Source organism: Echinops telfairi, unplaced genomic scaffold (assembly GCF_000313985.2).
Source record: "Echinops telfairi isolate 266 unplaced genomic scaffold, ASM31398v2 ScPeMD7_3533;HRSCAF=4204_0, whole genome shotgun sequence".
Classification (NCBI taxonomy): domain Eukaryota; kingdom Metazoa; phylum Chordata; class Mammalia; order Afrosoricida; family Tenrecidae; genus Echinops; species Echinops telfairi.
Genome location: NW_022107431.1, coordinates 2,372,777 through 2,391,301, shown reverse-complemented (window position 1 = coordinate 2,391,301; position 18,525 = coordinate 2,372,777). Strand labels below are relative to the sequence as shown.

Below are 18,525 nucleotides of genomic sequence, written 5' to 3'. Positions count from 1 at the left end.
ACACACACACACACACACACACACACACACACACACACACACACACCTGTTCACGAGGGGCCTCCGGGGGAGCTGGCCCTCTCTGCCTTTACAAATTCATGACTTTTCAGGAACGGGTTGAACTAACGCCCCTGTAGTGGCATTTTCTGCTCTTTTCTTCTAGAATGCCAGCCAGAAGCCGAGACGCCCGCCCCACGAGGGCACAGCCACCCTGGAAACAACGCATCGCATTCATGTGGCACCGGAGTCGCCTGTGGCCGGGGACAAGGCTCTGTCCCCGCAGCCTGTCACCCCGAGTGGGACACACACTGCAAGACCCCCAGTGACACCCAGAGCAGAGAAAGGAGCCCTTACCTTCTGGAGGAAGAGCCTGTGCAGCCTTCTGTGGGGGAGCCGGGGCATCCCTCACCATGAGCAGCCCCGAAGGCCGTCCCTGCACACAGCCGCCACCCCAGGGTCCCCTGGGCGCCACCGAGAGCAGCTCCCTGCAGCCGCTCAGAGCAGCGCTCCAGTGCAGAGTGGCCGTGCCCACGCGGCCGCCCGGGGTGGGGAGGAAGGAGGGACGGCCGCCTGCCCCATCCCTTCCCCATGATGATGCTTGGCAGTGTCCACACAATACCAGAGGAGGCCACTCCACAGGCAGCAGGGCCCTGACAGGGTGCCTCTCCCCCTTCCCACCTGTGTCCCAGGAGCCGGTGTGGGAGTACATGCTGGGTCGGGCCAGGTCGTTCATCACACAGCTCCTTCAGGTTGTCCCTCCACCTCCCACGGGGACACCTGCACACAGATACACATGCACAGAGAGAGATACACGGACACACAGACACAAACACACATACAGAGACAGACTCACATACACAACCAGTCACGAAAACATGGGTATTCACACCCACCTGCAGACATGGACTCACACACATACAATCACATACACGCAGGCATTCACACACATACAGGTACAGACAGACTCACACACACACAATCACATACACATGGATAATCACACACACCTACAGATACAGGCTCACACACGCACACCTGGACAATCACACACGAACAACCACACATACACACAATCACATACACATGGACAATCATGCACGTGCAGATACTCACATGCACACACACACAGACATTTAAACACACATACACTCACATATACACGGACAATCACACACATGGACAATCACACACATGCAGATACAGACTCACACATGCATACACACAGAGACATTCACATACACACATACTCACATATACACAGATTATCACATACATGGACAATCACACACAGATAAACAATCATACACACAATCACACACATGCAGATACAGACTCACACATGCACACACACAGACATTCACACACACATACACTCACATATACACAGACAACCTCACACATAGAAATACAGGCTGACACACACACAGATAGTGATATATAGTCATTCACACACATATAAATATATACACATACACACATGAACAATCACATACACACATCACAGATAGAGACACACAGAGGTTCTCACAAATACACATACACACAGACACTCACTCAAAGATACACAAGACACAAGCACACACGCAGAGTCACACAGACAGAACTCACACATATATCCAGTGACACACACACACACACAGGTAGAGGCTTATGGACATTATCACACACACATACACACACTGACAGATATACACACAGACAGAGACACAGGCTCAGACATGCACACTCACAGATAGACACAGACACAAACATGCACACAGAGACACTCCCCCTCTCTCACACACACACACACACACACCAGGGACAAAAACACAGAGACCCTCACACATCGGCGTCTGGATGCACACACATGTAGCTACACAGACACTTCCCTCCCACTGTCCAGCCCTTTGGGAGGCTCCACAGTCACCTGGAAGCACTAGGGGTTGGGGGGGCTGTCTCCCTGAGGCCCGTCAGGCTGGGCCAGAGCACAGCCCAGCCTAGGATCAACGGCAGCAGGCAGTGAGGTCAAGGCAGCCCAGGACATTTGCCAATATCAAATAGGCTCCTCCTTGGAGACCTTCAGCTGCAGCCTGGACAGGTGCCCACTAACCAGCTCCTGGTCGGCCGCTCAGAAGGAGAAAGTTCTGGTACCCTGTGTCCACAGCAAGCAAGCACAGCCTTGGAGCCCCTTGGCTGGCCCTCTGTGAGTCGGAGCTGACCCAGTGGGTCAACAACTAGCTTCCAGGTGGCAGAGGACCTGGGGGAGGAGAGGAATCAGATGTCGGGTGAAGAGAGGGACAAGAGGAGGACTCGGGCAGGGCTGGGCAGAAGTGACCTTGGACAGCAGCTCTGGGCACAGGCAAACAGCTGACCCACAGCAGCTCCTGCTCCAGGGCTTTCAATCCGGGAGATTTGTCTCCAAACAGTGCTCCTCCCACTGCTTCTGGGACAGACAGTGTGCCCACGCTTGTTCTCCATGGGCAGACTAACAGACAGACTCCCGGAGCAGTGTGTGTGCAAGACACACACACACACACACACACACACACACACACACACACCAGACACTGCGGCCACTGAGACAGCTTTGGGATGGACGAGGACCCGGCCAGCCCTGCAGGGGTCTTCTATCATTCTAAGCCACCAAACCCACATTGTCCAGCCTGTAGGACAGAGTCCGGGTTCCAAGAGGGTAAATCTCTCCAGGACAGACCGCCTCCTCTGTCTTCTGTTGAGCACCTGGTGGGCTTGAACCGCTGACCGTGAACCGTGGTATCCAAGCGCTTAATCACGGAGCCACCACCCCCTTAGGGATCCCTATACCTACAGCAAGCTCACCGCCCTCAAACGTGTGAGGCTACGGGGCTCCCCGAGGCCCTGCAGCACCCAGCAGGCCTGGTCCCCAGGGCTTCCCAGGCTCAGTCTTTATGGGAGACAACTGCTGGGCTTTCTCCCTCGGAGCAAGCGACGGGTCCAAGTCCAGTGCTTAATGCCCTGGGCCACCAGGATTCTGCTGTCTAAGGTCCTGAGCCCACCATGTACCACCGATGCCCACCCGACGCGTGGGGCCGGGCCACCCCGGCTGTGACCTTTAGGGCGAGGATCCTGGTAGCTAATGGCGGGGCAGGTGTTTGTAATCCACCGACGGGAGAAAGATGTGTCCGTCTGCTTCCACAAAGACTAGCCGGGGCCATCGAGGGCAAGTTGGACTGCTCCCGGGGGCTCGCCAGGCGGTACTCCTTTAGGAAGCAGGCGGCCTCACCTTTCTCCCTGAGGGAGGCTGGTGGGCTTGAACTGCCCACCTTTCCGTTAGGAGCCCAACGCCTAAGCCCCTGTGCCACCAGGTCTCCTGGCCTCGGCTGTGCCTTAGACTCAGACAAAGCTGCCACAGCAGCCCCGTGGGAGTGGGGGACCCCGTCTCCCCGGAGGGAAGGTAATAGCCGGGTGCTTTTGAACATGCATTAGTGAGAGAAGCTTGGTCTCTGGAAGATGGTGCCAGGGCCGGAGCGCCTGGCTTTGCCAGGGAAACCTTTCATTTCTAATGGTACGCTGTGGGCCAATTGTGGTTGCTATGGCAACAGATGGCCTTTCCCTTTCCTGGGGGAACGGGGGCTCCTGTAGGCCCCACTGACGTACCCGCCAGACACACAGAGAAATTATTCTAATTTTTTTCTTTCAAAATAATTTCTTATGAAACATGTCTGGAAGATGAGAGGGAGGGAAAGAAGTGGAGAACAAATATAAACCCGTAAAAAGACCAGGAGGCGTCTGGTCTGACAGAGGCTGGTGGAGCCCTGAGATTGTGGCCCTCAGCCCCCCTCAAGCCTGGGCCTGAGCACTGACTGCCACCATGACATCACCCTTCAGCTAAGCATTCGATGGGCTTCAGACGTGCATGACAGTGCCGGGGTTGAGGTGCCCCTAGGGGCCCTCAGCCCAAGACACCGGAAGGGGCATAGTGACCCTCAAGCAAAGATGGGCAGGCAGGAAGGGGCAGTGGGAGCCAAGGGGGAGAGGGGCGAGGAGCAGAATAAATGTGTGGAAGCTGTTGGGTAGGGAACGAGTTTGTGGGCACACCTTCACCCACATACAATAAGCTCTCAGACCCACTGCCACCCAGGCGTTCTCGGCCTGGGACGCACCGGACCTGTGACCAAAGCCCCACATCCCTCGCGTCTCAGGAAGCAGAAGTCCTGAGGACACAGCGTTCAATTTGCTCAAAGTCCAACGGCATCAATGGAGGGTGGGAAATGGGGCGGGCGTGCTGGCGAGGGCGGCCAGGGGGCAGCCGAGCGAGTCCCTGGGGCACAAAGGGCTCCGGCTGGAATCGTGGCTCCACGGACAAAAGCAGACATTCTTTTGCCTCCTCTCTTCTTTTTACAAAACAACAAAGCCACACAAACAGGGAGGAGAAAGCCAACCTCGGTCCTGGGCCAGACAAGGAAGGCTGTTTGTGGTGGCCGCAGCCGCTGTGCCCGCCCCCCCAGGAAGTGTCTCTGCAGGGCTTAAAGCAAACCCAGGTCACCACCATCGTGTGAGGCCGCCGCAGTGCGACCTGCAGGGCAGTGTGGAGCTCCCGGGGTTTCCTCCGCAACTGTCAACCTTGACCGGGGTGGGGAGCCCCGTCTTTCTTTCTCCCTCTGAGTGGCTGAAGGTTTTGAACAGCTGACCTTGTGGTTGGCTGTCCAATGCGTAACCACCCTGCCACAAGGGCTCCTTTCACACGGGGGCTCAGAGTGATTGTGGGACCCCCGGCTTGTGCCCCAGCAGCTCCAACTGTGCTGGGGTCTTGAACAGGAGATAGGCCTGTTCCGCCCCGCCCCTCCCCTGCCCCCCGCCCACACACACACACTCCATGGTGTCACGTCTGTCTGTTGTGAAAAAGGAGAAACGACACAAACTCATACGAGTCTGCAGCCTCAGCAGTGGCTGGGGGGTTTGAACTGCCGACCCCGTGAATTGCGGCCCAGCACCTCACCCTTGGTGTCACCAGGGTCAGACGCCAGGGCTGCAGATCTGGTGTCTAGGGTTTCCTATGCCGTGACGCGTCCCGGAGCTCCCGCCTGCGTTTGTATAGCCATGATGGTCACAGGTTCGAGCCCTGTCGGCTCCTGCCCTGGACTCTGCAGGGAACTCTGGGAGTCTCATCAGACAGCGAAGAGATGTTCTAGAAAAACAGGCTCACATGAGGCTGGCCCCCACAGAGTGCCAAGCTACCTGTTGGGCCCCTAGAAGGAGCAGCCCCTGCTGACCGTCCCTGCCTGGTCAGATGCCTCCAAGCCCCCAGCACCGCTACCCTGTGGGCCTCACTGCTTTTGGGGGCTGGGAGACTGAAAGAAATGGTACCTGGGACAGAGCCGTCACCCCGCAATATGGCCTACCTATGATGTCCCTACAAAGCAGATGGTGCTGGGAGTCTCGGGAGACTCCACACCCACCCCAAGTCACCCAGAAGCCAGCCCATCCCTGGACACCTCCACTAAGAAACTCCCACACACGGCTCGGAGCTGCCAGACCTCAGGCGCCTGGCCCAGCTCGGGGCCCAGCCCACCTTTGTCCTGTCCCACCTGGAGTCCCTCCTGTCACTTGTCTTTCCAGCGTAGTGCGGAGGCTCCTCTGGAACCTAGGGGCGAGGGTGCACGTAGCATAATGCATGCCTCCCCTGGACTGTGAAGACGTGGGGCCCTCGGACAGTGAGCGCAGGAACGGAATGGAAGAAGGGAGAACGGACGGTTCCCACCACATGTTGCCGTCCCTCTGACCTGTCTGTGTGCCCCATTCTAGATAAAGCACACACACACAATCTCCATAGTATGTCACACACGGGCACCTTCATGCACTTGTGCATACAGACACATAATCCCTATAAGACATGCCATATACAAAGATATACACACCCATCGGAAGGGGTTTCCAAGCACTCCTGGGAAGCCAGACTAGGAAGAGAGGGAGGTTTACCAGGAGTCAGAGGTATCACACTATGAAGGCCAGAGCCCTGCTGAGAAGGCCCCCGGACATTCCCACTGAGTGCGAAGGGCAGAGATTCACTTGGCTTGTGCCCAGTCAAAGGCGGAGAACGTGATAGAGCCCAGACACCGAGGTTGTCACAGCTGCCCACCTGTCCAGCCTCTGAAGGCACCTGGGGGCCCCATCCATCAGAGCCCCATCTCACGTGCAGGCAGGCAGCCGGCCCCCCTGCCCCGATGACCCACCCTGCATGCCCAGTCCTGCGGCCCTCGGTTGGGCCCATGTCCATCAGCTTGCCCAGTGGGGCTTGTGCTCCTGAAGGAGAAACAGCCAGAGGGCCCAGGGAGCTGCCCTCCAGGTTAACGTGAAAGCCGCACCCCGGGGGGCAGGGTGGTCCCTTACCTGTGCGGCAGCGGCTGGCTTCGCCTCCGGCAAAGTCGAGGCCCACTTGCCCTGCGGGGGCAAGGAGAGAACCAGTTAGGTCACAGCGTCCGTCCTTCCATCCATGGGTCACTCTCAGCAGGCAGCCCCTCGGTGGGTGACACTGGGACTACGAACCTGGGCCGGGAGCTTCCTGCTTCGGAACATGAGTCTCCACATGGTGCCCAGGGCTGGGGGCTTCTCCAGCACCCTGCAGCCCTCCACGCAGCTCGGAGCTGCGAGCCCAGAGGGGGAACTGACACGCTTTGTGCAACCCCGAAGCACCCAAAGGAAATGAGGATGTTCTCATCAGCAACCTCAAGACACAACCCCAAACTGCCACCCACTGTGCCTTCCAGGGACGATTGCCGGCCGCTACTGCACCTCCACTGAGGCCCCCCGCTTGCCCGTCCATTGCTCCAGTCACCGACTGCAGGCCATGCAGCCCCACAGCCAACAGAAGGAAGGGTGGCCCGGCCAGGCACCATCTTCAAGGTCCTTGGCACAGGTGAGTCGTGGGCCCTCCTGACCAGGACCTCAATCCCCCCCTCCCCTGCCCACCCACTCTGCCGACAAGGTTCTGATGGGATCCAGAGGGCGGTCACCAGGCCTTTCCTCCTAGTCTGTGTTAGTCTGAAGGTCCACTGCACGGATCCACCACGGAGGTCATGCTGGTGTTTGAAGCACCGGTGATTGGAGCTGCCAGCCTCACAGCCACACACACGCTGGCACAGATGGACAGAACAGACAGACAGGGTGTTTCCATGCTGGAGAAGAGCATGATCCCAGCTATAGGAAAGCGTGCCTAGTGGGCCAGGACGAGTCGGCACGCTAACTGCAAGGTCAGCTGTTCTAACCTGCCAGCTTGTCCCGCAGGAGGAAGACGAGTTGCCATCTCAGACACCCAGCCGGGGCGGTTCTACCCTGCCCCACAGGGTCTCTCTAGGTCCACTGGGTGACAGCGGGTTTGGTTTGGGTTTGTAGGAAAGTGAAAACCTTCCGTCTGCAAATAAGCTGGCAATAATTGAAGGTAATTAATAATGTAGCTGATGATTAAAGTTCCAGGAACTCTTGGTCGCAGAGGTCCGAGCCAGGAGGCACACAGCCTGCAGAGTGCCTCCTCGCCCCACGCCACTCTTTGGCTTGACTAAGATCTGGAGCGACCCTGGGGGCTGGATCCCTGGTGGTCCCTGGTTTATGCACTGGGCTGTTAACCAAGAGGTTAGCAGTGCGAAACCACCAACCGCTCCTTGGGGCTTTCTGCCCCCATACGAGTCACAGTCTTAGAAACTCCTGGGGGCAGTTCTACCCAACCCATCCTGGAGCCATCACGGCAGTGAGTGTGATTGTGAACGTTTTTGGAGACTTGATTTAGGAAGATCATTGTTTTAGCCTCTCAGAGCTTTAGCCCCTCCTCCTAGGCCCCCGCCCGCTAATAGGGGACGAAGCAGCGGTGAAGAGGAGAGCTTCCGAGTGGCCTTCGCTGCCCGGCTTTCCTAACTGGGGTTGGAACGTCAGCAGGAAGGCTGGACACGGGTCCCTCAGAGAAAACGAGGGGCAGGGGGCATTCCCTTTCTCCAGCCCTCCTCGCCCTGCCCTCTGGGGTCAGGATCCCACAGTGTGACACTCGCCACTCGGGGACCTGCCCCGAGCTGACCCCTTGATTGATGCAGGGTGGCCATTAGCAGAGAAATGCCCGGCCTCCTGAGTCATTACTGTTCCCAACCTCAACCTGCGCCACTCCATCCCCTCTGAGAAGGGGCTATCCTGGGCACACACACACCTGGGTGCACTCAAGCCTCTGGTCTTGCTCTGAGCAAAGGGTGTGCTAGTCATCGAAGTGTCCAGGACGCCCCTCAGTGTCCACATGGGACTGACCACCCACCCACACGAGGGGGCCTGACCCAGGACTCCACATGGCTTCTCCGTGATGGCTACGTGGATGGCCAAGTCTGTGTGTCCTTCGGTGGGGGTGGACACAGCACCCCAAGGGCAGCTTCTGAACCCCCAGGAGCTGCTCTGTCCTGGCTTGCTGCTGAGGGACTGGACTCTGGCTCACGGTCATCCCACACACAGCACTGCCCAGTTCTGCACGGCCCCGTGGTGGCCAGAGGGCCACCTGACCCCGTCATCCCGATGGCTCCATGCAGATTTGCAGATCACCGGGCCTTTCTGCCTACTCTCTCTCAGGCTGGCGGCTCAGTAGAAGCTGCCCAGCATTACAGCGACACGAGGCCTACCCCTAGGAGCAGGGGTAGGTGATGGTGCTGGGGGGCTGGGGAGGCTGGGGGGCTGTGTTTGAGGCTCACTGGCCAGGGACCAAGGCTGGGTCTCCCATATGGGGGGTAGGGTGAGAATTTAGTCAGTACACCAGGATCAGATCTACCATCATTCCTGTTAGGCGCCACTGGGTCGGTGCTGACTCACAACAGCCAGTGTGCAGCAGAACTCACTCTGCCAGCTCATCCCCCAATCCCTGTCCCTGTCCCCGCCCGTCCCTGTCCCTGTCCTTGTCCCCGTCCCTGTCCCTGTCCCCGCCCGTCCCACATCCGTCCCACATCCGTCCCTGTCCCGCGCCGTCATCACAATCCCGGCTCTGGTCCAGCCTGGGGTTTCAGTCACGGTATCAATCCACCCATCTCTTCAAGCACCTCTCTGGCTCACCGCCCCTCCACAAACACGGTGTCCTTCTCCAGGGACAGGCCTCTCCTGACCGCATGTCCAGAGTACGTGGGATGATGTCTGGAAGGGACGTGCTGCCTGCAGTGCTCCGAGACGGATCTGTTGGCTCTTGTTGCAATGGGATGACCAGACTGACTGCTCTGCGTTAGCCACTTGGACTTGCTCCTGGGAACTGGAGACGTGAGAAAAACCCACCTGACCACGGGCACACGCTGGGGTCCAGGAGGAGGCAGCGTGGCGGTGCGGCGGTGAAGCACCTGGCTGTGAACTGAAAGGGGGGCAGTTGGGACCCACCAGTCGCTCCGCAGGAGAAGAACACACTGTGGGGCAGTCTGCTCTGTCCTGGGCAACAGGCTGAGTCCGGGAGGCCGGTTTGGGCCGGTCTGGAAGGAGAACCTGGGGGTCCAGGACAGCATGGGCTCCTGGTTCTCCCTCAGGCTGGGGTCAGCCCTGGCCGCCCAGCTGGCCGCAGACAGGGCCCCTTCCAGAGCCCTCCACTGGCTCGGTGGCTCCCCCTCACCCTCTGGGTGCCTTCGCAGGATGGTTAACTGTGAGAGGACAGCCTGCCAGGGGGACTCCAGGGTGAAGATGGGCTCCCCTGGCCCTGCCCACCTCTACACCCACCTCCCTATGGCCTCTCCCAACCCCTGTCCACCTCCCTATGTCAGCCCTCTGCCACCATCCCACCCCCCACCCCCGGGCATAGTCTGGCAGCTCGTCCGCTGGGCAAAACCCAGAGGGACAAGGGAGGCCGGGCAGCCCCACAATGACAGGCACGTCCCTCAGAGCATGAGTAGAAACCAGTCCCCTGCCCGTCCACCTCCCCATGGCCTCTTAACCTCTCATCCACCTCCCCCTGGGGTCCCCTGAGATGTCTCCCCGCAGTCCCCCTCCGGAAGTCCCTCATGGACAGGTCTGAGCAGGTGGTGTCCCAGGCTGGGGAGGGACGGCCTGAGGAATTTCCTGCGCTGCAATCGTCGGGTGGCCACTTGCCCCACCGCTGGCCTCCTTCTGTTTCCTCCTTGTGCAGCCGGGATGATGCAAAGCCAGGAAACCCCCAAACCCAGGGCCGCGGAGTCAAGACCGCCTCCTGACACCCCACAGGCACCCGGCGGGAGGACCGCAGCAAAACCTGATTGCTAAGGGAGGGTGACAGTACGTGGGACTGCAGGGAGCACAGACAGACAGACAGACAGCCACCCAGAAGCCAGGATGGCGCAGCTGGGTGCGAACAGGCCCCTGGCACCCGCTGGGCTTGGGCAAGGGCCGCCGGGCTTTTCAGGAACGAGGTGGCTGCTTTGATAAAAAGCAGCATGCACGTTGTGTACACAGTCATTTCCATGCCACCCCTCTCTTCGGATGGTGTCACCTGGTGGGGCCTTGTCCCTGTACCCCCTAAGGGCGCTGCTGCCAAGAGATCACCCCACAGAAATGTGGCGGCCCTCCCTCCCAGCATCCCTCATAATGATGCTTGTGACCTCTTGGGGGTCTGCCCTGGGCAAGGGGCGAGGGAGGGGGAGGCAGCGGGGTTGAATATGTCTCCAGAGTCTTTTATTGGGGACTGGGCCCCGCTTGCGGTTTGTGAGGTGCACGCACCAGGCAGGGACGGCAGGTGGCAGCAGAGCCCGGCTCCTGCCGGAGGAAAGGCACTGGTGCAGCAGGCTGCCATCAACACCGAGCCTTGGCCACCATAGCTTTCTGCCAATGGAGGGAGGCAGTGTGCAAAGGTCTGGGGGTGGGGCGCAGAGGGAGCGTGGTTTTGATACACACCTTGGTCTCACTCCAAATGCCACATTGCCCACACTCTCACAGGCCAGGCAGGGGGCCCATGGTCCCCACCCTGAGTCTGTGTCCCCTGGCTGGCCCTGAGGACACCCTGCTCGGCTTGTGATTTAGTTAGTTTATTGTGCCAACCTGGCCAATAAACACATGTGGGGTTAATTGAAGGGTGGAGGGATAAATGGCCCAGTGAGCCTCGCCTTTCTACTTCTATGGTCTCTTGCTTTGTGGTGGTCACAACAGGGTGCAGCTGCTTTAGCAGTTCCCTGCTTCAGCTTGCAAGACTGACTTCCTGCAAGACATCCCCAAGGAGAAGCCACATGGACCTACCCCAATGCAGCCCTGGGTGCTGGAGCAGCCGTGTGGAGACCCCTGCCAGCGCTGAGATGCTTACACATTCACTGACTGGGCTTTCCTCCTGCAGTTGGCATCATTGCCTCTGTTTTGTGAGAGGGAGGAGGACTTTGTGGACTGGTGTTGGACATATGGGTTAATGTTGGACTTGGGCAGCACTTGGTTGGAATATTTTCTTGATGTGCATTTAACCTTTACATAAAACTCTCTCATACATAAGTTTCTGTGGATTTGTTTCTCTAAAGTACCCAGACTAACACATTATGGTATCTTAGGAGTGGGGTACTGGAGAAACAAATCATAAGAGGGAGAGTAGGTGTTTGTTTGACCTCTCCCTCATGGTACTTTTCCTTCTTTGTCTAGCCAGAGGTCAGATAACGCCACACTGTTTACTGGGTTGTTCCTGAGAAGCAGGAAAATAGAAAGTTTGTAAATCCACTTACTTCAGTCATTAAAATTTGATCTTTAGATGGGTTTAGGCTATGCCTGCATAAAAAGCTTTGAAAATATATGCCCCACCCAGTGCTTTGGAGTACTCAGGAACATATGGTCTTTGTCAGAAGCTGGAAAAAACCTGGAACCATGAAGAAAACTCCTCTCTGGGACTGAATGTTAAAGGGAGCCTGAGAGCAGGCTGAAATGCTTGCTAGGTGACCACCTGGATCTACTTGAGTGGAAGTGGGAGAAATGCAGCAATAAAGAGACGGGTTGAGTTTGGCCACTGACACCTGTGGACTTGGTTTACAGGAAAACGAGAAGACGAGAGCGGGTTGACAGTTCTAAGTTTCATGACCTAGCTCAAGGGGGCTAGGCTTGAGTTGGTGAAAGCCCATGGTCTAAAGGCAAGGCGACCAATGGACACCCTGTGGAGGCTGAGTGAGGCAGCCCGCATTGAGTTGACCAGAACCTGACCAGGTGGAGACTTTTGAGCCTGTGAACTGGTGCATATTGTTGCTGACTTTATGGGTGGCCTGTCTGGATTTGACTTTGCTTATGAATTCAGACTTCACAAGGTTCCAACTGGACTGAAGACTCTTTATGTCAAAAAATATGATTGTCTCCTCAGAGCACTGGGTTGATGTAAGTGGGCAGTATATAAATTGGCTACTCAAAATTGGGGGGATAAAGGCATGAAGTGGTTGGCTTACAAACTTTCATAGGTGGGGGAACATATTCACAGGATTATAGGCTTAAGGTGTAGGTGTTACTTAATTGCAATTGTGAAGCTAAAGAATAATGTACAGGTGCCAGGTTGGCAAGGGTGGATTGATTTAGTTAGTTTATTGTGTCAACCTGGCCAATAAACACATGTGGGGCTAATTGAAAGGCGGAGGGATAAATGGCTCAATGAGCCTCGCCTTTCTAGTTCTATGGTCTCTTGTTTTGTGATGGTCGCACCAGGGTGCAGTTGCCTTAGCAGGTCCCTGCTTCAGCTTGCAAGGCTGAGTTCCTGAAAGATACCCCCAAGGAGAAGCCACATGGACCTACCCTGATGCAGCCCTGGGTGCTGGAGCAGCCGTGCAGAGACCCCTGCCAGCGCTGAGATGCTTACACGTTCCCTGACTTGGCTTTCCTCCTGCAGTTGGCATCATTGCCTCTGTTTTGTGAGATGGAGGAGGACTTTGTGGATTGGTGTTGGACATATGAGTTAATGGGTTAATGTTAGACTTCTGGGCTTGGGCAGCACTGGGTTGAGATATTTTCTTGATGCGCACTTAATCTTTACATAAAACTCTCTTATAAATGAATTTCTGTGGATTTGTTTCTCTAAAGTACCCAGACTAATACAGCTTGCAAACACACTGATCTCCACAAGAGGGCAGCAGCAAAAGGCTGGAGGAGGCCTGCTGGACAGGGCAGTGGACAGGCTGGGGGGGAGGGGGGGCGCCTGGGCAGGAGGGAGCCTGAGGAGCGGGGCCCGGGCCCTCAGGGGTCCTTGCTGGTGTGCCCTGAAAGGGATAAAATTAAGGCGAGCTTCCTCTGTCCTCCAGAACCCATGGCTACCTCCCCACAGCCCTGGGTGCTCAAAGCACCCCATCGCTCTGTCCCCGCCTCTGGGACATCCCTGACTGGCAATGTTGGCAGCACGAGAAGCCCTGGACTCCTGGGGCTTCTGGCAGTGGGGACAACACCTTTCCTGGCTGAGGCACGGCGGGTGCAGACTCAGAGGCTGGGGATGCCGAGTACACAGACATGGAGGTGCTCCTGGGTGGACAGGAGGGGCGTGGCCTGGAGAAGGAGGGACCTGCAAGCTCAGAACTACCACAACCCTGCCTGGGGACTGAGTGAGGACCACCAGGGCCTCACAGGGCACCCATTGCCTCTGGGCACAGGGTCCGGGAGACCTTGGTCAGCTGTGGGCAGGCCCTTCCCCACCTGGGCTCCCCTGAGTCAGGTCTCCCAAAGAGCTGCCCTCTGGCCACATAGTGGACAGATACAGCCTGGACGCTGGCCCACTGTCCGTGGCAGAGGCGATGCATGCCCGGCTAGACAGCGCAGAGGCCCTGAGAAGCACACACTGACGGTGGGACCCACAGGCTGGCTCGAGGGCTGCCGGGGGTGGGGGCACGGTGGAGTTCTGAGGTCTGCAGCCCAGGAGCCCGAATTATGCGGAGCCTCTCCTGAGAGTGGGGCCTCTGCCGGGATCCTGCACAGAGCTGGCCGCTTCCAGATGACCCCTAGCCCAGCCTGCTGCCAACAAGTCAATTCCGACCCACAGCGACCCCCGGACTCCTGAGGCTGCAAGTCTTTACAGGAGCAGATGGCCTCGTCTTTCTGCCAAGGAGCAGCTGGCGGGCTTGAACGGTCGAGCTCACAGTGGGCAGCTCGCCCTTACACTACAGTGCCACCAGGGTTTTCCAAGGGAAAGGGCCGAACAAACAGACCCACTGCCACCAAGTGGATCCAATGCACCTCGACCCTAGAGGGCAGAGCAGACCTGCCCCTGTGGGTTTCCAAGACTGTCACTCTATGGGAGCAGAAAGCCTCATCTTTCTCCTTCAGAGAGGCTGGTGGTTTTGAACTGCTGACCTTGTGGTTAGCAGCCCAATACCCACCGATCCTCAGGGACAGCAGTCAGGGAGTCATCTGTCCTGCCCCGGGCCCTGGTTATATCCATTCCTGAGTCTCTCTGAGACTGAAGACCCAGCAGGCCCAGCCCTCCCTGTGCTTCCTGTTAGCCTCTGGGGGGGTGGGGGTGGGGACTGCCCTGGAGACCCCGTGGCCAGCAGAACAAGACATTACCTCATCCTGCACCATCCCCATGCTGGACCCCTGGGGCCCTTAGGGCTTCCGTTGTCTGTGTTCCCCCATGGTCTCCAGGCCTTTCTTCCTAGCCCCTCTCAGTCTGGAAGCCCACTCAGCACCATGATGACCTACAAGCCACCCCAGGTAGCCATGACAGGCAACAACTGGGAAGGTGGGCCACATGGTGGACAGTGTGGAGGGGTCACCGGCAGGGTCAGTGTGCACCATGCTGGAAGTGGGCAGACAGTTGGCCTTATTCTGGGCACTTCCCAGACTACCCCAGGGCAGACACAAACAGAGCACCCTTGCAGGGACATGGTCCAGAACCAGAATCAGAGAGGGGTGGGGGAGGGCAGAGGGAGGAAGGGAGAGACCATGCCGAATGCATGTGGAGCCACCTGATGGTATCCCCACCCGGTATCCAGGGTCAGCTCCATCCCAGGTCTCCCAAGCCAGCCTTTCCCAGGCTCCCAGAAGCAGCCTTCTAGGCTTTTAAAATTGTAATTTATTTAAACAAATTTTAGAAAGCCAGTAAGAATTTCCAAAATCTAATTTTAGCCCATCCCACATTTCTTTAACTCTTTACTGAGAGCCAGCTGCAGATTTCTGTGGGGCAGGCGTAGCTTCGCATGTCTCCTCACTGACCGCCGGCCGACCCCACAGTGGAGCCCCACTGAGCATGGTCCGCTCCTCCTGCTCCGCCCACCCCCTGAGCTCCATCCTGGGGGAAATGCTGCCCTTTCCAGCTCAGTGCCAACCCCTGACCTCTGCTCGCTGTACCCCACAGACCCGTCTGCTGGAAGCTGGGCCTCGGGGTGAGCCCCCGTGCAGGCCTGCAGGGTGACCAGGCACTTACACAGAGCCGGGTCAGGACCACCGTGAGCCGGAGACACCAGCCTTGAGCGAGTTTACAGAGAAACAGCCAAGTCCTCTGGCTGCCTCGCTGGCCTGTCCCTTTGCTTGGGGGACATGGCTGTCCTGATGGTGTCTGGTGCCCTGGGGTGGCCCTGACAACGCAATGCACACAGTGTCCTCTCTCACTCAGACTAGGTCCAGGCCAGGGTGGGGGTCCCGAGGACTCCGGAGAAAAGCCCCCTCTTCTCTCTGGTTTCAGGGATCACGGGTGCAGCATCACGCTGCCTGCCTGTCTGTCTGTTTGCCTGTCTGTCTGCCCACCTGCCTGCCCATCTGTCTGCCTGCCTGTCTGCCTCTTTTTTGTGGGGGACTAGGCCCAACCCCTGGTGGCACAGTGGGTTACTGTGGCATATTGGGCTACTAACCTCAAGATCAGCAGTTCAAAACCCGCAGCTGCCCCACGGGAGAAAGATGAGGCTCCCTGCTCCCATCAAGAGTGACAGTCTTGGAAACCTGCAGGTGCAGCCCTGGCCGATGGGCTCTCTGTGGGTGGGTCTGGGCTCAAAGGCAGTGGGTCTGGTCTGGTTTCGCCGCAGTGTGAGCTCCTGTGAACCCACCAACTGACCCACAAGCAACAACCTCCGTCCTTGTCTGCCAACCAGGGAGTCCAGGCCTCAGCTTCCTCTGAGGGGGGAGGGAGGGCGGGGACACAACTCAGTCCCTTTTAGCTGCAAAGGCAACTTCAGCCTGGAGAGGCCACCCTCATTCTTTCAGAGTCAAGCCTTCAAACTGCATTTAGGGGTCGGCTGTGCTGCCCACTCCACCCCTCATCATCCCTCCTCATGTCCCTCCCACCACTGGGAAGGGTCCTCCTTCCCTGGGACCACCCCCACCACGCTGCTGCCAGGCCGTTCAGGTTGGCTCGGGACAGTAGCTCCCCGACAGATGGGCCCTTGCAGGCTGGGGACCCTGGGTGGACTGGGCACTCTGCTGGGCTACGGAGACAGCGGTCACTCCCTTGCTTGTCAACTGTCACTCTCCATGGGGCGGGTGCCCAAAACTGCTGGGCAGCATGGTGAGCCCTGTGCTGAGGCCGCAGCAGCCTCGCACCTGGTTCAGGTCCTCGTGGTGCCCTGTGTCTGAGAGTTGAGCCCCAGGCCGTGGGGGCATGGGCAGAGCTCCTGGAAGTGGAACCTGAGCTCCACCGTCTATCCTGCCAGGCATCCGGCACCCATGCGGGATGTGAACCCTGCCTCTCCTCAGGAATGTTCTTGCCACCTGGAGGCTTCCCTGACCTTGATGCTGCCCTGACCTGGACGCTGACCTAACCAAATGGAGGCCGTCCTTCCTGCGAGGTCTGCAGATGCAGGAGGTGTCTGTCTGCTCCTAGGGCGCATGTCCATGGCAGACAGACACAGCCAGGTGTGTGGGTTTCAACCTACGAGATCTTAGCACACAGCATGGTGGGAGGTCTTCTCAGCAGACCCCTAGACACAAACGTGGCTGAGAACACAGCTTAACAGAGGGTCCCCTGGGCCACCTGCCCTGCCCCTGCCCGTGAACTGAGGGTGCCCACTCATGATCAGTCCTGCCATCCCGGCTGTGCTGCCCACCAGCCCCTGCCAAGTCCTGCTCCAGCCTCACAGTGGTTCCTATGCCTGAGCCCATGGCTGCAGCCGCTGTGTCCGTCCATCTCCTCAAAGGCCTCCCTCTCCTTCTCGGCCCCTCTGCCTTCCCGAACACGGTGTCCTTCGCTAGAGCCGGTCTCTCCTGACAGTGTCCAGAGGACGTCAGAGGAAGTCCTGCCATCCGTGCTTCTAAGGAGTCCTCCGGCCTCACTTCTTCTATCGGGCCGGGTTTTCCTGTTAGCAGTCCGTGGTATTTTCAGTATTCTTCCCTAGCACCCCAATCCAACCCCAGTCCAAACTCTTCGATTCTTCTTCGGTCTTCCTTTTGCAAGGTCCAAGTCTCACAGGCATAGGGTGCAGTGGAGAATACCATGGCTTGGCCAGGTGCACCGTAGTCCTCAAAATAACATCCTTGCTTTTCGATACGCTAAAAAGGTCATGTGTAACAGATTTACCTAATGCAATATGTCTTTTGATCTCCTGACTGCTGCTTCCATGAACATCGATTGTGGATCCTAGCAAGATAAAGTCCTTGATAATTTCAACCTTTTCTCCATTGATCACCATGTTTCCTATTGGTCCAGTTGTGAGGATTTGGGTCTTCCTGACATTGAGTTGGAATCTATATTAAAGGCTGCGATCCTTGATCTTCATCAGCAAGTCCTCCTCACTTTCAGCAAGCGAGGTTGTGTCATCTGCATATCTCAGGTTGTTAATAAGCCTTCCTCCAGTCCTGATGCCACCCTCTTCTTCATCTACTGCAGCTTCTCTGATTGCTGCTCAGCATAGAGATTGAGAAAATACAAGCCTGATGCACACGTTTCCTGATCTAAAACCATGCAGTATTACTTTGTTCCATTCAAACAACTGCCTCTTGATCCGTGTATAATGAACTGTCCTGGAATTCCCATTCTCCTCAAGGCTATCCATAGTTTGCTACCATCCACACAGTCGAATGCACCGGCATAGTCAATAAGGCACGAATAAACATCTTTCTGGTGTTTTCCCCTTTCAGCCAAGTTCCATCCGAGGTGAGCAATGACATCCCTTGTTCCACGTCCTCTTCCGAATCCAGCCTGGACCTCTGGCAGCTCCCTGTCCATGTCCTGCTGCAGCCTCTGCTGAGCGATCTTCAGCAACATGTCACTTGCATTTGATATCAGTGATATTGTCTGCAGTTTGAGCATTCTGTAGGGTCATCTCCCTTTGGAATGGGCACAAATACGGATCTCTTCCAGTCAGTTGGCCAAGTAGCTGTCTTCCAAATGTCCTGGCACAGACCAGTGAGTGCTTCCAGTGCTTCATCAGCTTGTTGAGACATTTCGACTGGTATTTCACCAATTCCTGGAGCCTTGTTCTTGGCCAGTGCTTCCCGTGCAGCTTGAACTCTCCTTCAGCACCACTGGTTCCTGCTCAGATGCTACCTCCTGAAGGGGAGGCCTGTCAACTAGCTCTTTTGGGTACAGTGCCTCTGTGCAGTCTTTCCATCTTCTCTTGATGCTTCCTGCATCGTTCAGTATTTGCCCACAGAATCTTCCAAGATTGCAACTCTGGTCTTGACTTGTTTTTCTTCAGTTCTTTCAGTTTAAAATATGCTGAGCAGGGTCTTCCC

General features: G+C 57.2%; 1 protein-coding gene across 2 annotated transcripts in view; it reads right to left on the bottom strand.

Moving 5' to 3' along the window:
* Positions 1-18,525, bottom strand: part of RPS6KA2 (ribosomal protein S6 kinase A2) — a 194,152-nt gene that overhangs the window by 151,378 nt on the left and 24,249 nt on the right. For both annotated transcript variants that reach the window (XM_045294508.1, XM_045294509.1), the window contains exon 3: positions 6,352-6,402. In XM_045294508.1, coding sequence (XP_045150443.1) covers positions 6,352-6,402 — 51 coding nt within the window. The remainder of the gene's footprint in view (positions 1-6,351; positions 6,403-18,525) is intronic.